The sequence below is a fragment of the Drosophila obscura genome, unplaced genomic scaffold (genome assembly GCF_018151105.1).
Source record: "Drosophila obscura isolate BZ-5 IFL unplaced genomic scaffold, ASM1815110v1 contig_1, whole genome shotgun sequence".
NCBI classification, from domain to species: domain Eukaryota; kingdom Metazoa; phylum Arthropoda; class Insecta; order Diptera; family Drosophilidae; genus Drosophila; species Drosophila obscura.
Genome location: NW_024542679.1, coordinates 1,571,594 through 1,591,074, shown reverse-complemented (window position 1 = coordinate 1,591,074; position 19,481 = coordinate 1,571,594). Strand labels below are relative to the sequence as shown.

General features: G+C 51.9%; 1 protein-coding gene across 2 annotated transcripts; it reads left to right on the top strand.

Moving 5' to 3' along the window:
* The first annotated feature begins 44 nt into the window (after positions 1-44).
* LOC111069641 (tetratricopeptide repeat protein 28) lies at positions 45-19,041 on the top strand. 2 transcript variants are annotated; one of them, XM_022359784.2, is made up of 7 exons: positions 45-186; positions 1,269-1,454; positions 6,371-6,568; positions 11,184-14,421; positions 14,533-16,168; positions 16,247-17,019; positions 17,089-19,041. In XM_022359784.2, exons 3-7 carry the CDS (start codon positions 6,419-6,421, stop codon positions 18,855-18,857), a joined length of 7,566 nt encoding a protein of 2,521 aa, XP_022215476.2. In that variant the 5' UTR covers positions 45-186; positions 1,269-1,454; positions 6,371-6,418; the 3' UTR covers positions 18,858-19,041. The 2 variants fall into 2 exon arrangements, with proteins under 2 accessions (XP_022215476.2, XP_041449330.1); XM_041593396.1 differs by lacking the exon at positions 6,371-6,568.
* Positions 19,042-19,481: the final 440 nt, after the last annotated feature.

Genomic DNA, 19,481 nt, shown 5'->3' with positions numbered 1-19,481 from the left:
TATACCATGCTGGCTTAAAGTAACTTGCAAAAACCCACTCAAATCCCGCTTTGCTGGAAAAACTCAAAAATTACGGTACCGAAAGGTTGTGCGCACGCGTGAAGTGAATCAAACGCGGTATCTCGGTTTCGAAAAAAACAACTTACAGTCCAGTGTCTGCTGCTGCAATTGTGGCAAATTTGTAAAGTGAGTTTGAAAAGAAAGAAATGCGATACAAAAGCTGAGAAAATTTCGGCAACGGCCTTTGAACTCCGCAAGGTAGCTTCGATATATGTTGGCGTTTTTCGAGCTCTGGAATTTATGCACTGTGTATCCCTCTGTGATGCTCCTTTTTTTTTCCTTGGTTCGTTATCGAGGCCATTTACTTTTCCACATTTTCGCCAAACAACATTGGACTTCGATTTCAATGGCCGAGACGGACGCACTGGTTGTAGTTGTCGTAATTTTCCCCCAAAACGTTCTCGCTTTGGTGCATTCCACAGTAAATGCTACACCAATAACAAAAGCAACAACAAGAAGTTGTAGAAAACAACAACGAAAAAACCAAAGGAAGGCAATCCAAAGATTGGCCGCTTCCAGCAAAAAGATGAAATAAAGTTGCTTGACTTGTTTGACCCGCGTATGTGTAAGTGTGTGTGTGTAAGTGTGTGTGGTTTTGTCTCAGGTGTGTGAGTGCGACTCTGGCCCATGCCTGCTTCTTCTTCTGCTTCATCTGTTGCTTCTTGTTGTTGGTTGGCCGCAGCAGCAGCAGTCTGTATTCTACATAAATTCCCAAACAGAATGACACATAAAAGCCATAAAAATGAATTTTTAATTTATGCAAAGAACAACAAAAGCAAATGTAAAACAACATAACGGCCTGCATAACTTTAATAACTTTATGCAACGCAAAAAACTGCAAATGGATTACGGCAACAAATATTTTCGTGCGTTAATGAGTGTGTGTGTGTGTGTGCGTGATAGAGTGTGAAAGAGAGTGAGTGAAAAGTGCAAAGTGAGGGCCGCATTCGTGGCTGGTTAGGGAAAAGGAATTACAGTTAATCGGGATCGGGATGAATAATTGAGGAATTTGAAAAGTCTACAGTGCATATAACGCTGTAAATACATATGTATGTATGTACATGTGTATCTATTCCGCAACGGAAGAAGAGAAACATCTTTTCTAAATTATTTCGCTCTCTCGTGCCTCGCGCTCTTCACTCTCGTTGACACTCATTTTCTTTCCGCATATTTTCACCAATTAAATTAATTTAAAAATAATTCTTCAGTCTGTGATAAAACAAAACGAGAAACAAGAAGAGCAGAAGGAGAAAAGAAGCCAGCAAAAACAACGGAAAAAAAGGAGAAAATCAGAGAACCAGCAGCATTAACAGATAAAACAACAGCAACAGTAGAGAGAGAGAAAGAGAAGAACAAGGTGAACTTTCCAGTCTGCAAGCGGCATTCCATCCATGGTGAGTAGTTGTAGTTGTAGTCGTAAGGTGGGTGAAGTGAACCCAAAAAAGTTCCCAAACCAAAAGTCTTGACCAAAAATGCTTAAGCAAGAAATTTATGTGACAAGGGAAAATTAAAAATTCAAATCTCATGGAGCTCCCTACCCCCCTCTGTTCTCGCTGTCTCTGCAGGTCAATAAAAATAATTATATTAGATTTGATTTTCATTTAATAATTTGCATAATTTGACCCTAAATGGGGCCCCAGACCACACTGCGGTGGGTCGTTTGCTCGCTCGCTCTCCATAGAACGGTAACCGGCTAACGGTGGTTGCTGCAGCATGGCTGCCACTTTCTAGAGCTCCATTTGGCCCGACTCGGACTCGGAGTCGGAGTCAGAGTCGGTCTCGCTGCGCTTTAGTCTAATGATGTCAATTACATCGTGCCACTCGCAGCAGCATTGCGGACAACAAATGCATGCCACGCTTATAAGGCAGCAACAATGCGGCCTGATACAAAAGCTACAGCAGCAGCATCAGCAGCAGCAGAGCAACAACAACAAGTGCCTGGCCTCCAACTCTGGCTTCATTAAAATTGCTTTTCGTTTTGTCTACATCCATGTCCATGTCTCTCTCCTTCGATCGCCGAACCGTTCGTTCGCCTTGTTTCCTTTTTCCATTCCATGCTGTTTTCATGTTCGTGGCTACTGGGAAATAGTTTAATGTTTTTCCCAACCACCAGCAACAGCAGCAGCAGCAAACTATTTTAATGAGTTTTCACGAAATTGTACAAGCTGCCAGTTTAGGCCATAAAAAACCAAAAAAACAACAAAAAACCGAAACACCTCATATAAAACGCAACACATTTCGTATTTGTGTGATTAATTTTGTTGCCGATTTGTTAGTTAACAAGTCGCAAAAGTGTTGGAGGAGGGGGGAGGCTGAAGGAAAACCTTGGGAAAAATCAACACAGCAGCAGCAGCAGCTTGTCTATGGAAAATGTAGACGGAAGTATTTAAAGCAGTAACGAAGCTTAGTTTGGGTTGCAATAAATGGTCTCTAAATTCATTGATTTCCCCATGGACTTTCCTCATCTTTATAGACAAAATAAAGCTAATTTTCCGTGACATATATCTGAGAACTTAAGCACCCTTTATACATCGCATCTGCTCCGCACTGGAATGAACTTCAGGCTTACAGTTTAATAAGCATCAAATTTATGACTCAATTTTTGTACGGAGACCGCGCTCCAAAAATTTGCTTTTTCGGGCCAAGAGGAAAGACACCAAAAAATCGGTACCAAAATCGCTGTTGTCACGCCCACGTCGTTGCATGGCCAGGGGTTATGGTGGTAGGAATAAAATCAGAACGTGAAGTTGAGCAGGAGCAGGAGCTGGGGGGAGAGGAGAGTAGGGATGAGGATGAGGCACTCTTTACGCCCAATTTGTCACACATTTCAACAGGTTACGAGATGGAGAGGGAGATGGAAAAGTAGGCGGAGGCGCATTATCAAAACCCGAACGAAGAAGACGTTGACGATGACGATGACGAGGAACGAAGTTTCTGTATGGATGCCCACATGCTCGTACTGAGGGTAGAGCAGAGGGTTCCCGAGTCTGGACATGTCCATGTCTGTGGCTGGGTAGGCGTTTGTGGTGTGTGGAATTTTCGGGCATACCTGGCGGGCCTTATAAAGCGTGAGGAATTTCTTCTGCCTCTGCCCCCCTCACTGCTTGGTGCCTGGGACTGTGGCTCTTTGGCTCTGTGGCCTGTTGTCCTTTCTAAGTGAAAAATTATGCAAAAGTGTTTCATTTTAATAGCGGAAATCATTTATAGAAGTTGTAATAAAGAACCAGCGTGTACACCTCGTCCCTGGATGGGTCCCCATGGATGATCATGTTTTCCTTTTTTTTTCTTCTCTCTTTTTTGTTGGTTGATGTTGCACGTCCTCCCTCCTGCATTGTGTTGCTGCCGTGGCTGGTGGTGCCCAGGGCTGGGTTTTGTGCTCGTTAAACGACCGCCAACGTAGCCCCAAATGCAACAATGTTGCAACACTTTGTTATTGTGACAGTGGAGCAGTGGAGTGGAATGGAGTGTCGGGTGGGATGGGATGGGAAGGGCAGGGGGCAACATGGGGGTACTGTGGCCATTCAAAAGGAGTCTAACTTTAAGGCAAAACTTTAGTTAACGCTAATGACCTGACAAAAGGAATTCAAAGTGGTTCTCGTTCATGTTTTGGCTTGCTTCTTGGTGTTGCCCCTGTTGTCGCTGTAGTTGTTGACTTTTCCACACAATACACAGAAATAAAATGCACTGAGAGACAAGGATCGGAGGAATTCAAGGAATTGAAAATATTTGCAACTCTACGCTGAAAAACCCCACCAAAATATACAAAGAAAATTATTTAGAAATTATTTCCTATGGAAATATAAAAGACTTGGGACACAAACTTTCAAATTTACAAAAAAAAACAAAAAAAAAAAAAATGCTGAAAAAGAGAGACATTCGATAATCTTTGAACTAATGTTGTATAAAATAGCCCTACCATTACCGCGATATGACTTAATTTCTAAGAAAATTCCAAAGAAATACAAAAGACTTGGGACACGAACTTGCAAAAAGTAAAAACAAAAAAAAACGCGTAATCTTTGATTTGATATATGTAACACAGCCAAAACATTTCCCATATGACTTCATTCCATAGCAAAAATCAGTGCAAAACTGCCCATGGAAAGGAAAAAAAAAAACTCAATCTTTTGCCTTCCCTTCTGTCATTGCCGCGCGGCTGCTGTGCTCACACACAGAAAGACAAACAGACAGACAGACATAAAAAGAGCTGCCATAAAAACGACGGCGTGCAAGTACAATTATAAAACCATCAAGGCATCTAAATTAGCTCATTTGGATCCATGAAACCTGGCTTCATAATCGTTAAAAGCCAAACAGCAGCAGGCAGGCAGCAGCAACAATAAGCAGACGCAGACGCAGAAACTAATAACACGGGTAATAGTGCAAAAAGTGAAAAAGAAAGAAAGAAAACATAACCAATAAAAGTAATAAAAGCAAACTGTTAAAAATGCCGCCACACAGGCGACAAGGCAATTGATAAGCGTTTTATGACAGCGATACAGAGAGAGAGAGAGAGAGGGAGAGCCGAAAGGCAGAGAGCGAGGTAGCGAGCCAGGTGGAATGCATTACGGTTTATGCATTTTTTTTTAATGCTCATTGATTTGAAAATTGCCCCGGCACTGAGTGCATCGAAACGGATCATAAAAATATCACAGAAATGATCATAAATGCCGACAACAAATTCCCATTTGGTATGTTCAATGCGCGTTTCCAATGTTTCTTCCACTCAATAAAATTGTAAAACGGATCAAATACCAATCGGCAAGCAGTGCAAAACGGTGAATACGATGAAGTACAGGAGGCATTGCTCTCTTGAGCCAGCGAGAACAGCATTAGTATCAGCATATTTACTGTTGTGTGGCTTCCTCATTAGAATTCCAAGCGCCTGCGAAGCATTTCACCCGAATCGGGAGTAGAGGGCGTGAGTTCTTATAACCTCATGCATTTATGTAGATTGGGCGTACCCTTTGGACTCGTCCACTATTGATATATTTTAGTGTATTGGCTCGCTCATTAGCATTCCATTGCTGTGCTCTGTTTGTGCATTACCCGTGCATCCCATGGGTCAGTGTGGAGCCAATGGAACTTCATTAGAATCATTTAAAACATTTGAGAAGAGAGTTCATGGAGCAATGGTGTTTGCGGTTAACCCCGCCTGTCACTCAAGTCTTTTGTCATTGCGCGGCATAACATTTCAATTAAGACCAGCCAGCAGCTAACGTATGAGTACGCGTACATACATATATATGTATGGCTTCTAGCCGCAGCCAAGACCCCTTGGAAAGCCACACAAAAGCCATTTCTATGTACAGAACAAGAAGAACAACAACAATAACCGTTTGGCTTGGGTCGGTTTGGCTCTCAGATGCTACCAATTTCCGCTATAAGCCGAGATTTAATTGATTTGGCCAATTTGGGTTTTTTAATTACGATTTGCTGCTGGTGGTTGCCTGCTGCCTGCTGCCTGTTAATGTTTTCTGATGCGAACTTTCTCTAAGAAGAGTTTTGCAGCTACCGCAAACTCAATTAAATGATAACAAGTCCATCTGGGCGGGAGTTGGGGCGTGGCTGGTGCGTCCCATCCCCAACGATGGCGATGATAGCCAGGCGCCGCTGGCAAGTGAATGGCGCAATCAGAATCTGTTCGCGCAAAACAGAATTCCCACTGAGCTCGGGCCACTGTGCGAAAAGTGCTACGCGGTGACAGGACAGGACAGGGCAAGGCAGGGCAGGGCAGTGGGGGGAGAGAGAGACGAGAGACGTCTGGGGGCTCCACAAATTTATGGCCACATTCAATTGTCAAGTTTATGTGACTGCGACTGAGGATCGGGCCAATATTTGCATAAGAGGCGTCGTTGTCGGCGTTCGTCCCTTCACTGAAAAAAAAACACCAAAAACAAATTTGAAACGTCAGAGTTTCTTTTTAGATATTTTAACGAAAAATAAAAGTTGCTTTCTTGTGTGTGGAATTCATTAATACCTTAATTCCGACTTAATTTCTAAGTGTAATTTTATTTTATTCGTTTATCTGTGTCGTAATATGCCGAACTTGTAATATATACGATATGGAATTCCGTCTTAGCAGTGATTTTTTTTCTCAGTGTTGTTTTTCCCTAGAATTCTTTTGGCATTTGAAAGCCCTCATTGTCAGTCGTCTTTGGGGGCTGGGAGCTTTTGTTTTTGCTTTTACATTCCCGCCATCATTCTCTCTTCCACCTCACTCTCCCTCTCCATCTCGCTCTGACCCGGCTGTGTCTATACGTAAACATAATCTCTCTCTCCGCTGCTCTCTTGTTTTCTTTTGTTGCAGAACGAAGGCGCTTTTTGATGGTATGATTCTTCTTCTTGTGGCATACAAATGACGAATTATGAGAATCTTATAAATTTGCCATTAAACTTTAATGCAAATAATCATCATGCCAATAGCAATAACAGTGAGAACAATGCCAAAATTGCCGTCGCTGGCGAGCAGCTTTTAAATAAGATGTCGCAGCGGGATTTCTCCGAGGTAAGTGGAAAAGGGTATTCAAATATACAAACATACATACATACATCATTATTATGTGGCAGAAACCGTACGCCCTGTATTTAGTGCTAGTATATTATACCTTTCTCTCTCTGCCAGTCGACACGCACAAACATGTTTCGCCATGTACATACATACATACATATGTAATTCCAGTTTGCAGTTCAAACACCATGACAATTATTTATGGCCTTCAAATACATATGTATATGTACATATGTATGTGTATAGAACTTAATCAGGCATTACGACGCCGCTCTCCAAATTTAAACTCAAGCAGAAGCAGAAAAGATGGCAAAGAAAAGAAATCGCACAACAACAAAAACAGGAAAGCAGAAACAATCAGGCAATAATCAAAATGATGGCAAAATGATTTCAATGCTGATTAACTCAACAGCGGCAGAACTACAAAAGGGCTTAGCCACAAACAACAACAACAACAAAAACTAGCAGCCCCAAATTAAACAAAAGCCGAGCAAAGCAGATCAGTGAAAGGGAAGGGAAGGAAAGGGAAGGAGTAATAATCACAAGAGGAAGTACCCTTGCAGATTGCACATGAGGCATATTCAGTTGTCCAATTTTAATATAGATATTTTTACTGAGCCATGTAGGAAATCCATTAAGCTGGAATTTGAATTTTGTTGCCAAAAATTTGTATATTTTCACTGTATTAATTTCGTAGTACCATTGTACCTTTTGTAAGGGTATAAAGCATGCCAAAACGCCAAACATTTTTGGACTTGCACTAACCTACAGTGCCAGTGGCAGTGCCAGTGCCAGTCTCAGTCCCAGTCCTGACCCTGACTCTGGCACTGGGCTCCTGGCCCTTTCATCATATTCCGCGCTGTCATGTCAGGGACAAGAACAGAAACAAAACAAAAACCCAACCAACAGGAACAAGAAGAAGAGGCTGAACAGACGACAACGTCAACGATGTTGGATAAGTTTCAGGCGCATGTCTCAAAGACAGATCCCTGGAACCCTCCTACCCTGCTCCCTGGCTGAATGACTGTCTTGACTGGCTGCTGTCCCTGTCTGCGTCCGCATTTCGAGTGGAGTGTCCCTTTGGCAGCTAGACGGACGATAGGAAATGCTTAAACAGAAACCGCGGCGGGATCCAGGGGGTAGGCGTAGCAGAAGCGTAGCAAAAAGGGGGCGACTTAATTCGATTAAAGCGCATGTGTAAAGGTCACAACTCTTGCTATTCAGTAGTGTAGGCAGAAGCGGATTAAAAGGGGTAAAAGTTGCCTAAATATGCGACTTAATTTTATGCACCTTTTCAAGGGATTAGTCACCCCCCTGAGGGCTGAGAAGCAGCTAAGCCCTAAGCTGCTAAGGGAAAGAAACTTAATTGTCAAAAATCGCTCTCTATTTGAAGAGTTTACTCAGAATCAAGGTCACCTTGCTCTCATTTACCTACACGCTCTGTCTTATTCCAACGGGAATTGACTGCTTTCCTAAACACAGCTGAAGAGACAGAGAGAGAGAGGAACATGAGAAAAGTGGTCAGCCTGAGAGGAAGAGCAAGCGCCCGCAGCTAATTATTTTATTACGCGTTAAATTGCAACAAAATTCTCAAGTTGAGCGCAAAACATGCCAATGTGCGCCACAAGCAATCGTGAAATTGTTCGCATTCCAATGCGGCGAACTTTATCGATGGTCCCGGGGTCCAGTACCAGTACCAGTCAGTCCCCAGTGCCCAGCCTCGGGGGCCTCACAGGCACACTCACACTCACACGCACACTAGAGAGAGACAAACACAGAGAGGAGGAGATGGGATGAGATGGACTTCCATTTGGTTCCAGGCAACAACCACTCGAAGCGAAGCGAAACCCAACTGCTGCCCGAATGCATCTATGGGTGCCACTTTTTTGTGGCGTTCTTTCTTTTTCTTTTTATTTCTGTTTTTTTTTCTTTTGCTTTTGCTTTGGCCTGTTGGGCGGACAACTGCCAACCGACAAACAGCCGACCAGTTCTCAAATCGCAGGTTTTTTCTCTTACATTCCTGAATACCTCTTTGGACTCACTTCCCATTGCTCCTCTCTCTATCTCTCTCTGTGTGGCTGCCTGCCTCCTCTTTTTCTCCCTTTCTCATTGCATAAAATTCTTGTCCGGCTTTGACTATTTTCTAAACTGCTGTTGGATGCTGCTGCTGCTGCTGCTGCGACTGCGCGACTGCTGCTTCCAATTTAGCTGGAATTGTTAAAGCGAGATAGCAAGCGTATCATTTTACATGACTTCTCTATGTGCCATTTGGGCGCCAATTCCTAAATTGACATACAGCATGGCGCGAGGAACGCAGAGGCGAAGCGAATGGGCAACAGAATCGAGAAAGAAACGAGGGATAAGTCGAAACTGCAGATGCACTTTTTGGATAATGTTGGGATTATTTACAGATACATACATATGTACATATATATCGATCCACAACTTGTGAAATCCGATGGGACCCTCCTTCTTCTGCATAAGGTTGAAGGCAGCTAAATGTACATCAGAGTTATGTCTCCCAGGCTACAATGCTCCTCCTTGAAGGGTATAAGAACGGATACATTTTGTTGGCGGAATTTCGAAGAATAGAAAGGAGACTTTGAGATTTTGGAAAGCTTTTCACAGCCACTGCACTAGAAAGAGAGAAAAGGAAAGAGAAGAGAGGAGAGGAGAGGAGACCATGTCATGTCCAGACAGTCGGAACTGATTCCCACAGTTCGAAGGGAGTTTATCCCCCCCAACCAAAGCTTATCCGGTCGCTGCCTTGGCTGATCGCATTTTGTGCACCTTTCCTTCTACATTCTTCTCGGATCTGACTGCTATTAATATTATTAGTATTATTATTATTTTAGTCGGTAAATGATAACATCTGCTAATACTCTAGAGTCTAGAGAATGCAGTGGAGGCGGCGGCGGGGGCGGGGGCTCCCTTCCGCCGTTTCGAGGGCATGTTCTGTGCGTGTTTATTTGACTTTGACTTTGACTTTGACCAGCACAATCTTCTCTGTGAGATCTCTGCTCAGCCGCCTAGCACCGCCAACGCTGGCGCGGAAGAGCAGCAAGGGAAATCGTCTACATTTCGCAAAGAAGGAGAGTTTTGGGGTTCTTTTGTGTGGTAACGCCCTCTTCATTTGTGGCTTATCGCTGCAGCTGGAGCTGAAGTCTGAGCTGAAGTCTCGGCTTGGCTCTTATAAGCTGCATAAAACGAAAATTGCGTTCTGCATCTGTCAGATACTTTGTTGCTGCCTGATTTATACGCCTGGCGGAGACCGTGCAGCGGTCGGTCCGAGAGTGGCCAGAAGGCCAATCTAAGCACGTTATCCGTAACTCACGCCCCGCCAGCGACAGGCGCGGCAAGCGACGGACCTGGGCATGGGGCATGGGGCATGGGGCATCCACATCGACACTTGTCGGGGCACGTTTTCTAGGAAGCCACAGCGGGACCTGGACCTGGCCATGGACCTGGCCATGACCATGGCCTCGTCTCGTACCGTTTCGGAGCGGGAGCGGGCTAATGCATTTGCATACTCATTGCATTTAATTGCTTCAAAAAATATGTAAAAAATTCTACGTCGTTGTCGGGGTCTCTCGTCTTGTCTTGGTCTCTCGTCCAGGCCGTGGCCGTGGCCGTGGCCGTGACCACAGCCATTGGTGGCTTATGCCAAATAAGGCCTCAACTCTAGCACTCCGACACTTTTTCCTCTTCGCGCTCTGCTACTGATTCGACTGCTGCTGTTGCCCCTGCCCCAGACCAACTGCTGCTGCCAGTCGTGGCTCAGTTCTTGGGCCACGAATTCGTGGAATTGCTTCCGCATTTGATGAGCGGCGGCGGGTGGCAGGCAGAGCGGGGAGGGACAGGCGAACAGGATCGGGAGCTGGGAGCTGGGAGCGAACAGCAGTTGGCCGGTAAACGTGACTCGGTGGCCGCATACCTGAGCACCACGCCACGCCGCCACGAAGGCTTGGAGCCGCAGTTGGAGCTGGAGATGGAGCTGAGGCTGAAGCTGAAGCCGAGGCTGGTGCGTCGGCATTTAACATAATTACAACCCAATGACGACCGCACAGTGGGGCAGGGTTCCCGAATAGCGCAGGAGATCCTTGGGGGGGATACTTTTCTGGATGGCAGAAAGGAAGACACAGAGTTAGCCTTGAATTTTGTAAAGATAGGATTAAAGTTCAAAGAGAAATACTTTTTTTTTTTAATTATTTAAATTATTATTATTTAAATTAATTAAATTCAATTTGTTTTTTCTATATGAATTTGCATCTCTTCTTTTGAATCTGTACCTATTTTTTTGTTCTTATTAAATTTTTTATTTCATTTTGAGCCTTGAGGCTACCGACCATTGAATTTGACTCTGGCACCTGCCACTTTGACCCACTGTGCAGCTTTCCAATGACTCGAGTCTCTGCCCCCCCCCGCTCCATACTCCCCTCCATGCCCACTGTACAGTTGTGTTTATTGCTCTACTTAGAGGCAGTCGCAGTCGCGGCAGGGAATGCTCATGCCAGCAATTTGGCCATAATCAATGCTAACTCTGATCCACCGCTTATCCTTAACCCTCTCTCACGCTCTCTCTCTCTCTCTCTCTCTCTCTCTTGCGCCATAGAACGAACCGGAATGTAATCCGGAGCTGCCTGCCGCCAACCGCGCCCTCTTCCTGGAGAAGGTGCGCCAATCGAACGCCGCCTGCCAGAACGGAGACTTTGCCACCGCGGTGCTGCTCTACACGGACGCCCTGCAGCTGGATCCTGGCAACCACATCCTCTACAGCAACAGATCGGCGGCGCTGCTCAAGCAGGGACAGTTTGCGGCCGCCCTGCAGGATGCCACGCAGGCGCGCGAGCTGTGTCCCCAGTGGCCGAAGGCGTACTTCCGACAGGGCGTGGCACTGCAGTGCTTGGGCCGCTACGGCGAGGCTTTGGCATCCTTTGCCGCGGGCCTGGCCCAGGAGCCAACGAACAAGCAGCTGATGGGCGGCCTGGTGGAGGCTTCGCTGAAGAGTCCCCTGCGAACAGCCTTGGACCCGACGTTGCAGCAACTGCGGACGATGCAGCTGCAGGAGTCGCCGTTTGTGGTCAGTTCGGTGGTGGGGCAGGAGCTGCTGCAGGCCGCGCAGTATCAGGCAGCGGTGGCGGTGCTGGAGGCTGCTCTCCGCATCGGCAGCTGCTCGCTGAAGCTGCGCGGATCCGTTTTCAGTGCCCTCAGCTCCGCCCACTGGGCACTGAATCAGCTGGACCAGGCCATTGGCTACATGCAGCAGGATCTGGCGGTGGCCAAGTCCCTGGGCGACACGGCCGGCGAGTGTCGAGCACACGGAAATCTCGGCTCCGCCTACTTCAGCCAGGGCGCCTACAAGGAGGCGCTGACGGCGCATCGCTACCAACTGGTGCTGGCCATGAAGTGCAAGGACACGCAGGCGGCCGCCTCGGCGCTCACGTCGCTGGGACACGTGTACACGGCCAGCGGGGACTTCCCCAACGCCCTGGCCTCCCACAAGCAGTGCGTGCAGCTGTTCAAGCAGCTCGGCGATCGCCTCCAGGAGGCCCGCGAGATTGGCAACGTGGGCGCCGTCTATCTGGCGCTCAGCGAGTGCGAGGCGGCGCTCGACTGCCACACGCAGCACCTGCGGCTGGCCCGCAAGCTGCACGACCAGGTGGAGGAGGCGCGCGCGTACTCGAATCTGGGCTCTGCGCATCACCAGCGGCGCCAGTTCACCCAAGCTGCCGCCTGCCACGAGCAGGTGCTGAGGATTGCCCAGGCACTCGGCGATCGGTCCATGGAGGCGGCCGCGTATGCGGGCTTGGGGCATGCGGCACGCTGTGCCGGCGATGCGAATGCCTCGAAACGCTGGCACGAACGGCAACTGGCCATGGCCCTGGCTGCCAGGGACAAGCTGGGCGAGGGCAGAGCCTGCTCGAATCTGGGCATCGTCTATCAGCTGCTGGGATCGCACGATGCGGCGCAGAAGCTGCATCAGGCGCATCTGGGCATAGCCCGCTCGCTGGGCGATCGCACGGGCATGGGCAGGGCGTACGGGAACATGGCACGCATGGCCCACATGGCCGGATCCTACGAGGCGGCGGTGAAGTACCACAAACAGGAGCTGGCCATCAATCAGGCGGTGCACGATCGCAGCGCAGAGGCGGCCACGCACGGGAATCTGGCGGTGGCCTACCAAGCACTGGGCGCCCACGATGCGGCCCTCACCCACTACCGGGCGCACCTTTCCACGGCCAGATCCCTCAAGGACACGGCCGGGGAGGCGTGTGCGCTGCTGAACCTGGGCAACTGCCTCAGCGGGCGGCAGGAGTACGAGGAGGCGGTGCCCCACTACGAGAGCTACCTGATGCTCGCCCAGGAGCTGGGCGACGTGGCTGCCGAGGGAAAGGCGTGCCATCTGCTGGGCTACGCGCACTTCTCGCTGGGCAACTACCGGGCAGCGGTGCGCTACTACGACCAGGATCTGGCGCTCGCCAAGGATGCCCAGCATCGACCGAACATGGGCAGAGCCTACTGCAATCTGGGGCTCGCGCATCTGGCGCTGGGACACACTGCCGCCGCACTCGAGTGCCAGCAACTGTTCCTGGCCGTGGCACATGCCACCAACCAGCTGCCAGCAAAGTTCCGGGCCCTGGGCAACATCGGCGACATCCTCATACGCACCGGATCCCACGAGGAGGCCATCAAACTGTATCAACGGCAGCTGGCATTGGCCCGGGCAGCGGGCGACCGTTCCATGGAGGCCGCTGCTTGCGGGGCACTCGGACTGGCCCATCGTCTGATGCGGCGCTGGGACAAGGCGCTGGGACATCACACCCAGGAGCTGACACTGCGCCAGGAGCTGTGCGACCTCGCGGGAGAGTGTCGCGCCCATGGGCACCTGGGGGCCGTGCACATGGCCCTTTGCAGCTGGACGAATGCCGTCAAGTACTACCAGGAGCAGCTGGAACGGGCGCAGGAGCAGCGCGACGCGGCAGTGGAGGCACAGGCCCACGGAAACCTGGGCATAGCGCGTCTCAATATGGCCCACTACGAGGCGGCCATTGGGTGTCTGGAGGCGCAGTTGGGCACCCTCGAGCGTGTCTCCTTGCCATCCACGCAGGCGGATCGGGCGCGTGCTCTGGGTCATCTGGGCGACTGCTATGCGGCGCTCGGTGACTACGAGGAGGCGCTCAAGTGCCACGAGCGACAGCTGCAGCTGGCGCTGGGGCTGGCCAGCCATCGGGATCAGGAGCGTGCCTATCGAGGATTGGGACAGGCCAGACGCTCACTGGGCCAGCTGCCGGCGGCCTTGGTGTGCCTGGAGAAGCGTCTGGTGGTGGCCCACGAGCTGCACAGTGCCGAGATCAAGGCGCTGGCCTACGGGGATCTGGGCCATGTCCATGCCGCTTTGGGGAATCACACTCAGGCCCTGAACTGCCTCGAACATCAGCGGGAGCTGGCGCAAGGGCTTCAGGATCGCGCCCTCGAATCGGATGCCATGTGCGCCCTCGGCCAGGTGCAGCAGCGGATGGGCCAGCATTCGGAGGCCCTGGAGTTGCACCGACAGGATCTTCAGATATGCACGGACCTGGCAGCTCCCTCGTTGCAGGCTCGAGCCCTCGGCAATTTGGGGGCCGTGCACGAGTCCCTCGGCCAGCAGGCGGAGGCCCTCAAGTGCTACGATCGCCAGTTGGAGCTCAGCGCGGATCGTCTGGGCAAGGCAACGGCCTGCCTGGCGCTTGGACGCGTCCACCATCAGCTGGAGCAGCACCCACAGGCCGTGGAGTATCTGCGGCAGGGATTGACGAGCGCTCAGTCCATTGGCAAGTCGGAGGAGGAGGCCAAGATAAGACATCAATTGGGTGAGTCCCAGTCCAGTACTCAGATCAGATAAAAAACGTTTTGCGAGCTCTATTTTGGGCATCAATCTTTGCACTTTGCACAATTCATTAATGAAATCTCTCTTTTCGCAGGTCTTGCACTTCGCTCCTCTGGCGATGCCGAGGGCGCTCGCCTTCAACTGGAGACTGCCGCCCAGCTGCTTGAGGCCGTGCGTCACGAGCAACGCAGCCCGGAGACGCGTCTGGCCCTCTACGATCTGCAGACGAACTGCTACCATTTGCTGCAACAGCTGCTGGTCGCACTGCAGCGCAACGAGGAGGCCCTGGTGGCCGCCGAACGGTGCAAGGCTCGGGGCGGCGCCGATGCTGTGGGCAGTGAGAGCAACAAGGCGCCGCTGGCGGACAGCGAGGCCATCCAGGATACGGTGAACCGCGGACGGATGCCCGTGCTTTACTACAGTCTGGCCGGGGAGCAGCTGTTTGCCTGGCTGCTGCATCCCCAGACGGGAATTGTGCGCTTCCATTCCGCCCGCATCGATGCCAAGACTCTTCAGCTGCCACTGTCCCTCAGCGAGGAGGAGGAGCTGGAGCTGGAGGACGAGGACGATGAGGAGGAGGGGCGGGAGCAGCCGCAGGGCGATGGTCTGCTCGAGCGGTATGTGAACATGGTGCGGGATAATCTGGGCGTAAACTCGCAAAGTCTGCTGCACGAGGGCGACGGCAGCGGCTGGCGGGCCAGCACCGAGCAGCTTCTGGAGGATCTGCCCGGAGCAGGAGCCGGAGGAGGCGGCTTTCTGCGCATGGTCAGCCGCAATCAGCTGCTCAACTCATCCAACTACTCGTTGAGCTCGCTGTTCTCGCTGGGCTCCGTTGGGGGCTCGGTGGCCAGTCTGCAGGGCTCCACCCGCTCCGTGGGCAGCCGCAGTTCGCGTCGTGCGCCGCCTGTGCCCGCCTGGCGAGGACCCTCCTGCCTGCACACCCTCTACAACCTGCTGCTGGCCCCCTTCGACGACCTCCTGCCCTCGGCCAATCTCTCGCGCCAGGGCAGACGTGAGCTAATCCTCGTGCTGGACAGCTCTCTGTATCTGGTGCCCTTTGCCATCCTGAGGGCGGCCGGCGAGGACGGGGAGTATCTGTCGGAGCGCTGTGCCATTCTCACCGCTCCCTCGCTGCAGTCGCTGCGCAGTCGACCCAAGGCGCGGCGGGATCGGGCCCGCCCCCCCAAGGCTCTGGTGGTGGGAGGTCCCCGTGTACCCGGCAGTCTCGCCGAACGCTGGGGCTGGGCAGGCGCCGAGTCGCCGGCAGCGCTGCAAGAGGCCGCCATGGTGGCGGACATGCTTCAGGCCACCGCCCTGGCCGGCTCCAATGCCACCAAGGAGTCTGTTCTGGCAGAGCTGCCCTCCGCCGAATGCATACACTTTGCAGCGAATCTAAGCTGGCAACTGGGCGCCGTCGTCCTTAGTCCTGGCGATGTGGTCACCGCCGAGCAGCAGCAGCAGAAGGAGCCGCACGAGCCACAACTCTCGGACTTCACATTGGCCGCCGGAGAACTGCGACAGCTGCGCCTCAGTGCCCGTCTGGTGGTGCTCAGCTCTTACCACTCGGTGGAGCCCATCACGGGCGCCGGAGTGGCCCATCTGGCTGGCGGCTGGCTGATGGCCGGTGCGGGTGCCGTGCTCATATCGCTGTGGCCTGTGCCGGAGACGGCGGCCAAGATTCTGCTGCGTGCCTTCTACTCGGCTCTGTTGCAGGGCGCACGAGCTGCACGGTAAGAGATTTGTTTTTATTATTAGGGATATCAAGTTAATCCTCTCTCTCTCTCTCTCTGTCTCCTTCTCTTTGGCAGCGCCCTAGCGGAGGCCATGCAAACGGTGCAGCACACAAAACACTTTGCCCATCCGGCCAACTGGGCGGGATTCCTGCTGGTCGGCAGCAATGTGAGGCTGTCCAACAAAGTGGCGCTGGGGCATGCCCTGTGCGAGCTGTTGCGCACGCCAGAGCGTTGTCGGGATGCCCTGCGGGTGTGCCTGCATCTGGTGGAGAAGAGTCTGCAGCGGATCCATCGGGGTCAGAAGAATGCCATGTACACGACGCAGCAGAGCATTGAGAACAAGGCGGGTCCCGTGGCCGGCTGGAAGGATCTGCTGATGGCTGTCGGATTCCGCTTCGAGCCTGCCGCCAATGGCATACCCTCGAGCGTGTTCTTCCCGCAGGCAGATCCCGAGGAGCGTCTCTCCCAGTGCTCGGCCAGTCTGCAGGCACTGCTGGCTCTGACGCCCGCCACGCTGCAGGCGCTGGCCAAGCTGGTCCACGTGAACAGTGCCGAGCATGCGGACGACATCATTGCCGTCATCCGGAACATTCTGGCCCAGTTCCCGCCCGCCGTCGCATCCAGTGTGGCGGCAGCTGTGGGTGCCATCAAGCAGCAGGAGGAGGCCTGCTGCATTGAGATGCCGTTGAGTGTGCGCCTGTGGCGTGTGGCAGGCTGCCACGAGCTGCTCGCCTCCGTGGGCTTCGATCTGACCGAGGTGGGGGCAGACCAAGTGATCCTCCGAACGGGCAAGCAGGCGAATCGTCGCCACTGCCAGTTTGTTCTACAGGCACTTTTGGCCTTGTTTGGTGAGTTTCTACACAGTAATTCTTCTGGGGTAGTCCTCGTACTAAGCTGCTTATATTCCTCTCTGCCAGACACTCGCGAGGCACCCAAGAATCTGGGCATGGGCATGGGCATGGGCATGGACATGGATTCGGCGCAGAGCAGCAGTTGTGAATCGCTGGCTGAGACGGAAATGGATGCCATCACTCCGGTAAAGCCCACGGCCAGCAGCACGCCCTCTGTGAGCTCTGGCAAAGCGCCGCTGCCATTGCATCCGCGCAGTGCCTTCATCTCGTATGTGCGGCGTCGCGGGGAACCAGATGGCGGACGCACAGAGGTGACTGTAGGAGCTGGAGGCGGAGTTGGAGGTGGCTTGGATTCCAGCCTGGCCAACACCACCGACAGCGAGCATTCGCTGTCCGATGGCTATGCCACACAACCGGGCCTGGGACTGGCCAATTCGCGTCTCGGCTATGCCAGTATGCGTGCCCCTGTCCGGGTCTCACGGCCAGGCGGTGGCGGCGAGAGCGATGCCGCCTTTACACCCAGTCCACCTGTCACAGATCCCAGTCTGACGCTGGCCCTCGCCCACCAGACACGCATCAGGAGTCTCTACTCGCAGCCCACAACTGCGGCGGTGCCTGCATCCGCCGGAATGGTCGGAAGCAGCGTGAACAGCAGACGGCCGGACAGCTCCAGCTCAGCCAGCAGCACCACAGACTGGGAGGGATCCGGACATGCGACAGTGCTGCGACGCGGTGCCGGTGTTGCAATGCCACAGCAGCAGCCACCTTTGCCCCCGCCACGGCCGCCGGCCTATCATAATTTGGGTGTGGGCCTCGGGGGACGCAGCAAGCCCAAAATCAAGCTGGGCAGTGCCCAGAGTTCGCTGGCGGCACGGGTCAACAAGGAGCATGCCCTGTTCATGGATCGGCTGAGTGTGCGCACGGAGCTGAGTGCGCCCGGTGGCAATGCCATGGGAACTGGAGCAGCGGCCAGCCGGAAACCCTTGGCCCTACCCGAAGAGGAAGAGGTCTCCAGTGTGGTGTTCAATCCGGCGAGCCTGTACTTCTCCCAAACGGACACCGAACTGCTGCTGAGCGAGCCCAAGCCGGAGGAGATTCCGACGGCGGCCAAGACGAGCTCCAAGTGCCTGCAGGAGAGCATGATGAGGCACATGAACCGCGAGCTGACACCCAGCATCTCTGAGCTGTATCATGAGCGCAATCTGGGCCTGGGACTGGCCCCGCCGCTCTCCAAGCTGTTGCTCAGCCCCAACTATGAGGAGCAAGAGGGCAACGTCATGGGCGAGGGCTGTCCCCAGTCCTCTGCAGGCCTGAAAACACTAGTGGATGCGGTCAACGAACTGGAGCTGAGTGGCAGCTCTTCGGGGGCCACCATGCCCACTGTGGTAGGCGGAAGCAGCGAGGTGGAGGGCACATCCAATGCCATTACCGCCGTGGACCGTGCCACCTGCCCCATTTGCGGCGAGCATGCGGATGTCATCTGCCGCTGCAAGGCTGCCACCATTCAGAAGAAGAGCAGCCTCAAGCCCTGGCTGAGCAATGTCCCCGCCAGCAGTATGGTGCAGGCCAGCGAGCTAACCACAGCGGACATTCTGGAGAGACGCATGGAAATTCACACGGGCAACGCGGGGGCACCCTTTGCGGCAGAGCTGTGTCGTCGCGACGAGGGTGACGGCCGCTCCGTGGCGGACTCCCAATGCAGCAGCAACTACAAGCGAGTGCTGGCCAGCGCCTCGGTTGGGGCCATGGGTCTAGTGGATATCAGCAATGGCATTTCAGCGGAACCACAAAGCGCTCCTTCGGCGGCCACCTGCTCGGCTGCTCGTCTCGTCTAGATCATCTGCTTGATGCCTAGCTATATTTATTATTTATTATATTTATGGAATGCATTTAACCAAGCCACTGATTAAAAAATACTCAATTATTTAAACAATTGTGAAATAAGGTCATCCCCTAGGCTAAGAAATTGCATAGAATTAGGTAATTTAGCGAAAATATAAAATGTTATACGTAAACGAACGGAAACTGGAGTTTATTTGAAGCACGGGCTATACTCAGGACAGAAACTTGTAGTCTCCAATTTGTGCGCACTAAAAATGTAGCCTGCCCATGCCGAACAAGAAATATATCCTGCACTAAGGTCTCAGTTATCCGTCACAGATACGTTTTCTACTTCGAAGTCTCACAAATAAATTTGACAGGGAATTGTTCTAATTCTTTTTTTCTTAAATAATTCCTTTTTTATATTATCTGCAATTTGCTTTCGTTATCTTCCCATTTGTTCGGTTTTCAAGTCCATACAATTTATTATAAATGATGGCTTCCATTCGTTTGAGTTATGGGATTCTGGTGAAGCATACTTTTTCGTATTTACCGCTATTTTTGGGGGAAGTTTTAGCTATGTCTGCACGTGCTTGTGTGTGTGGTGGCAATAGTGAGAAAGTACACATTGTTGCAAT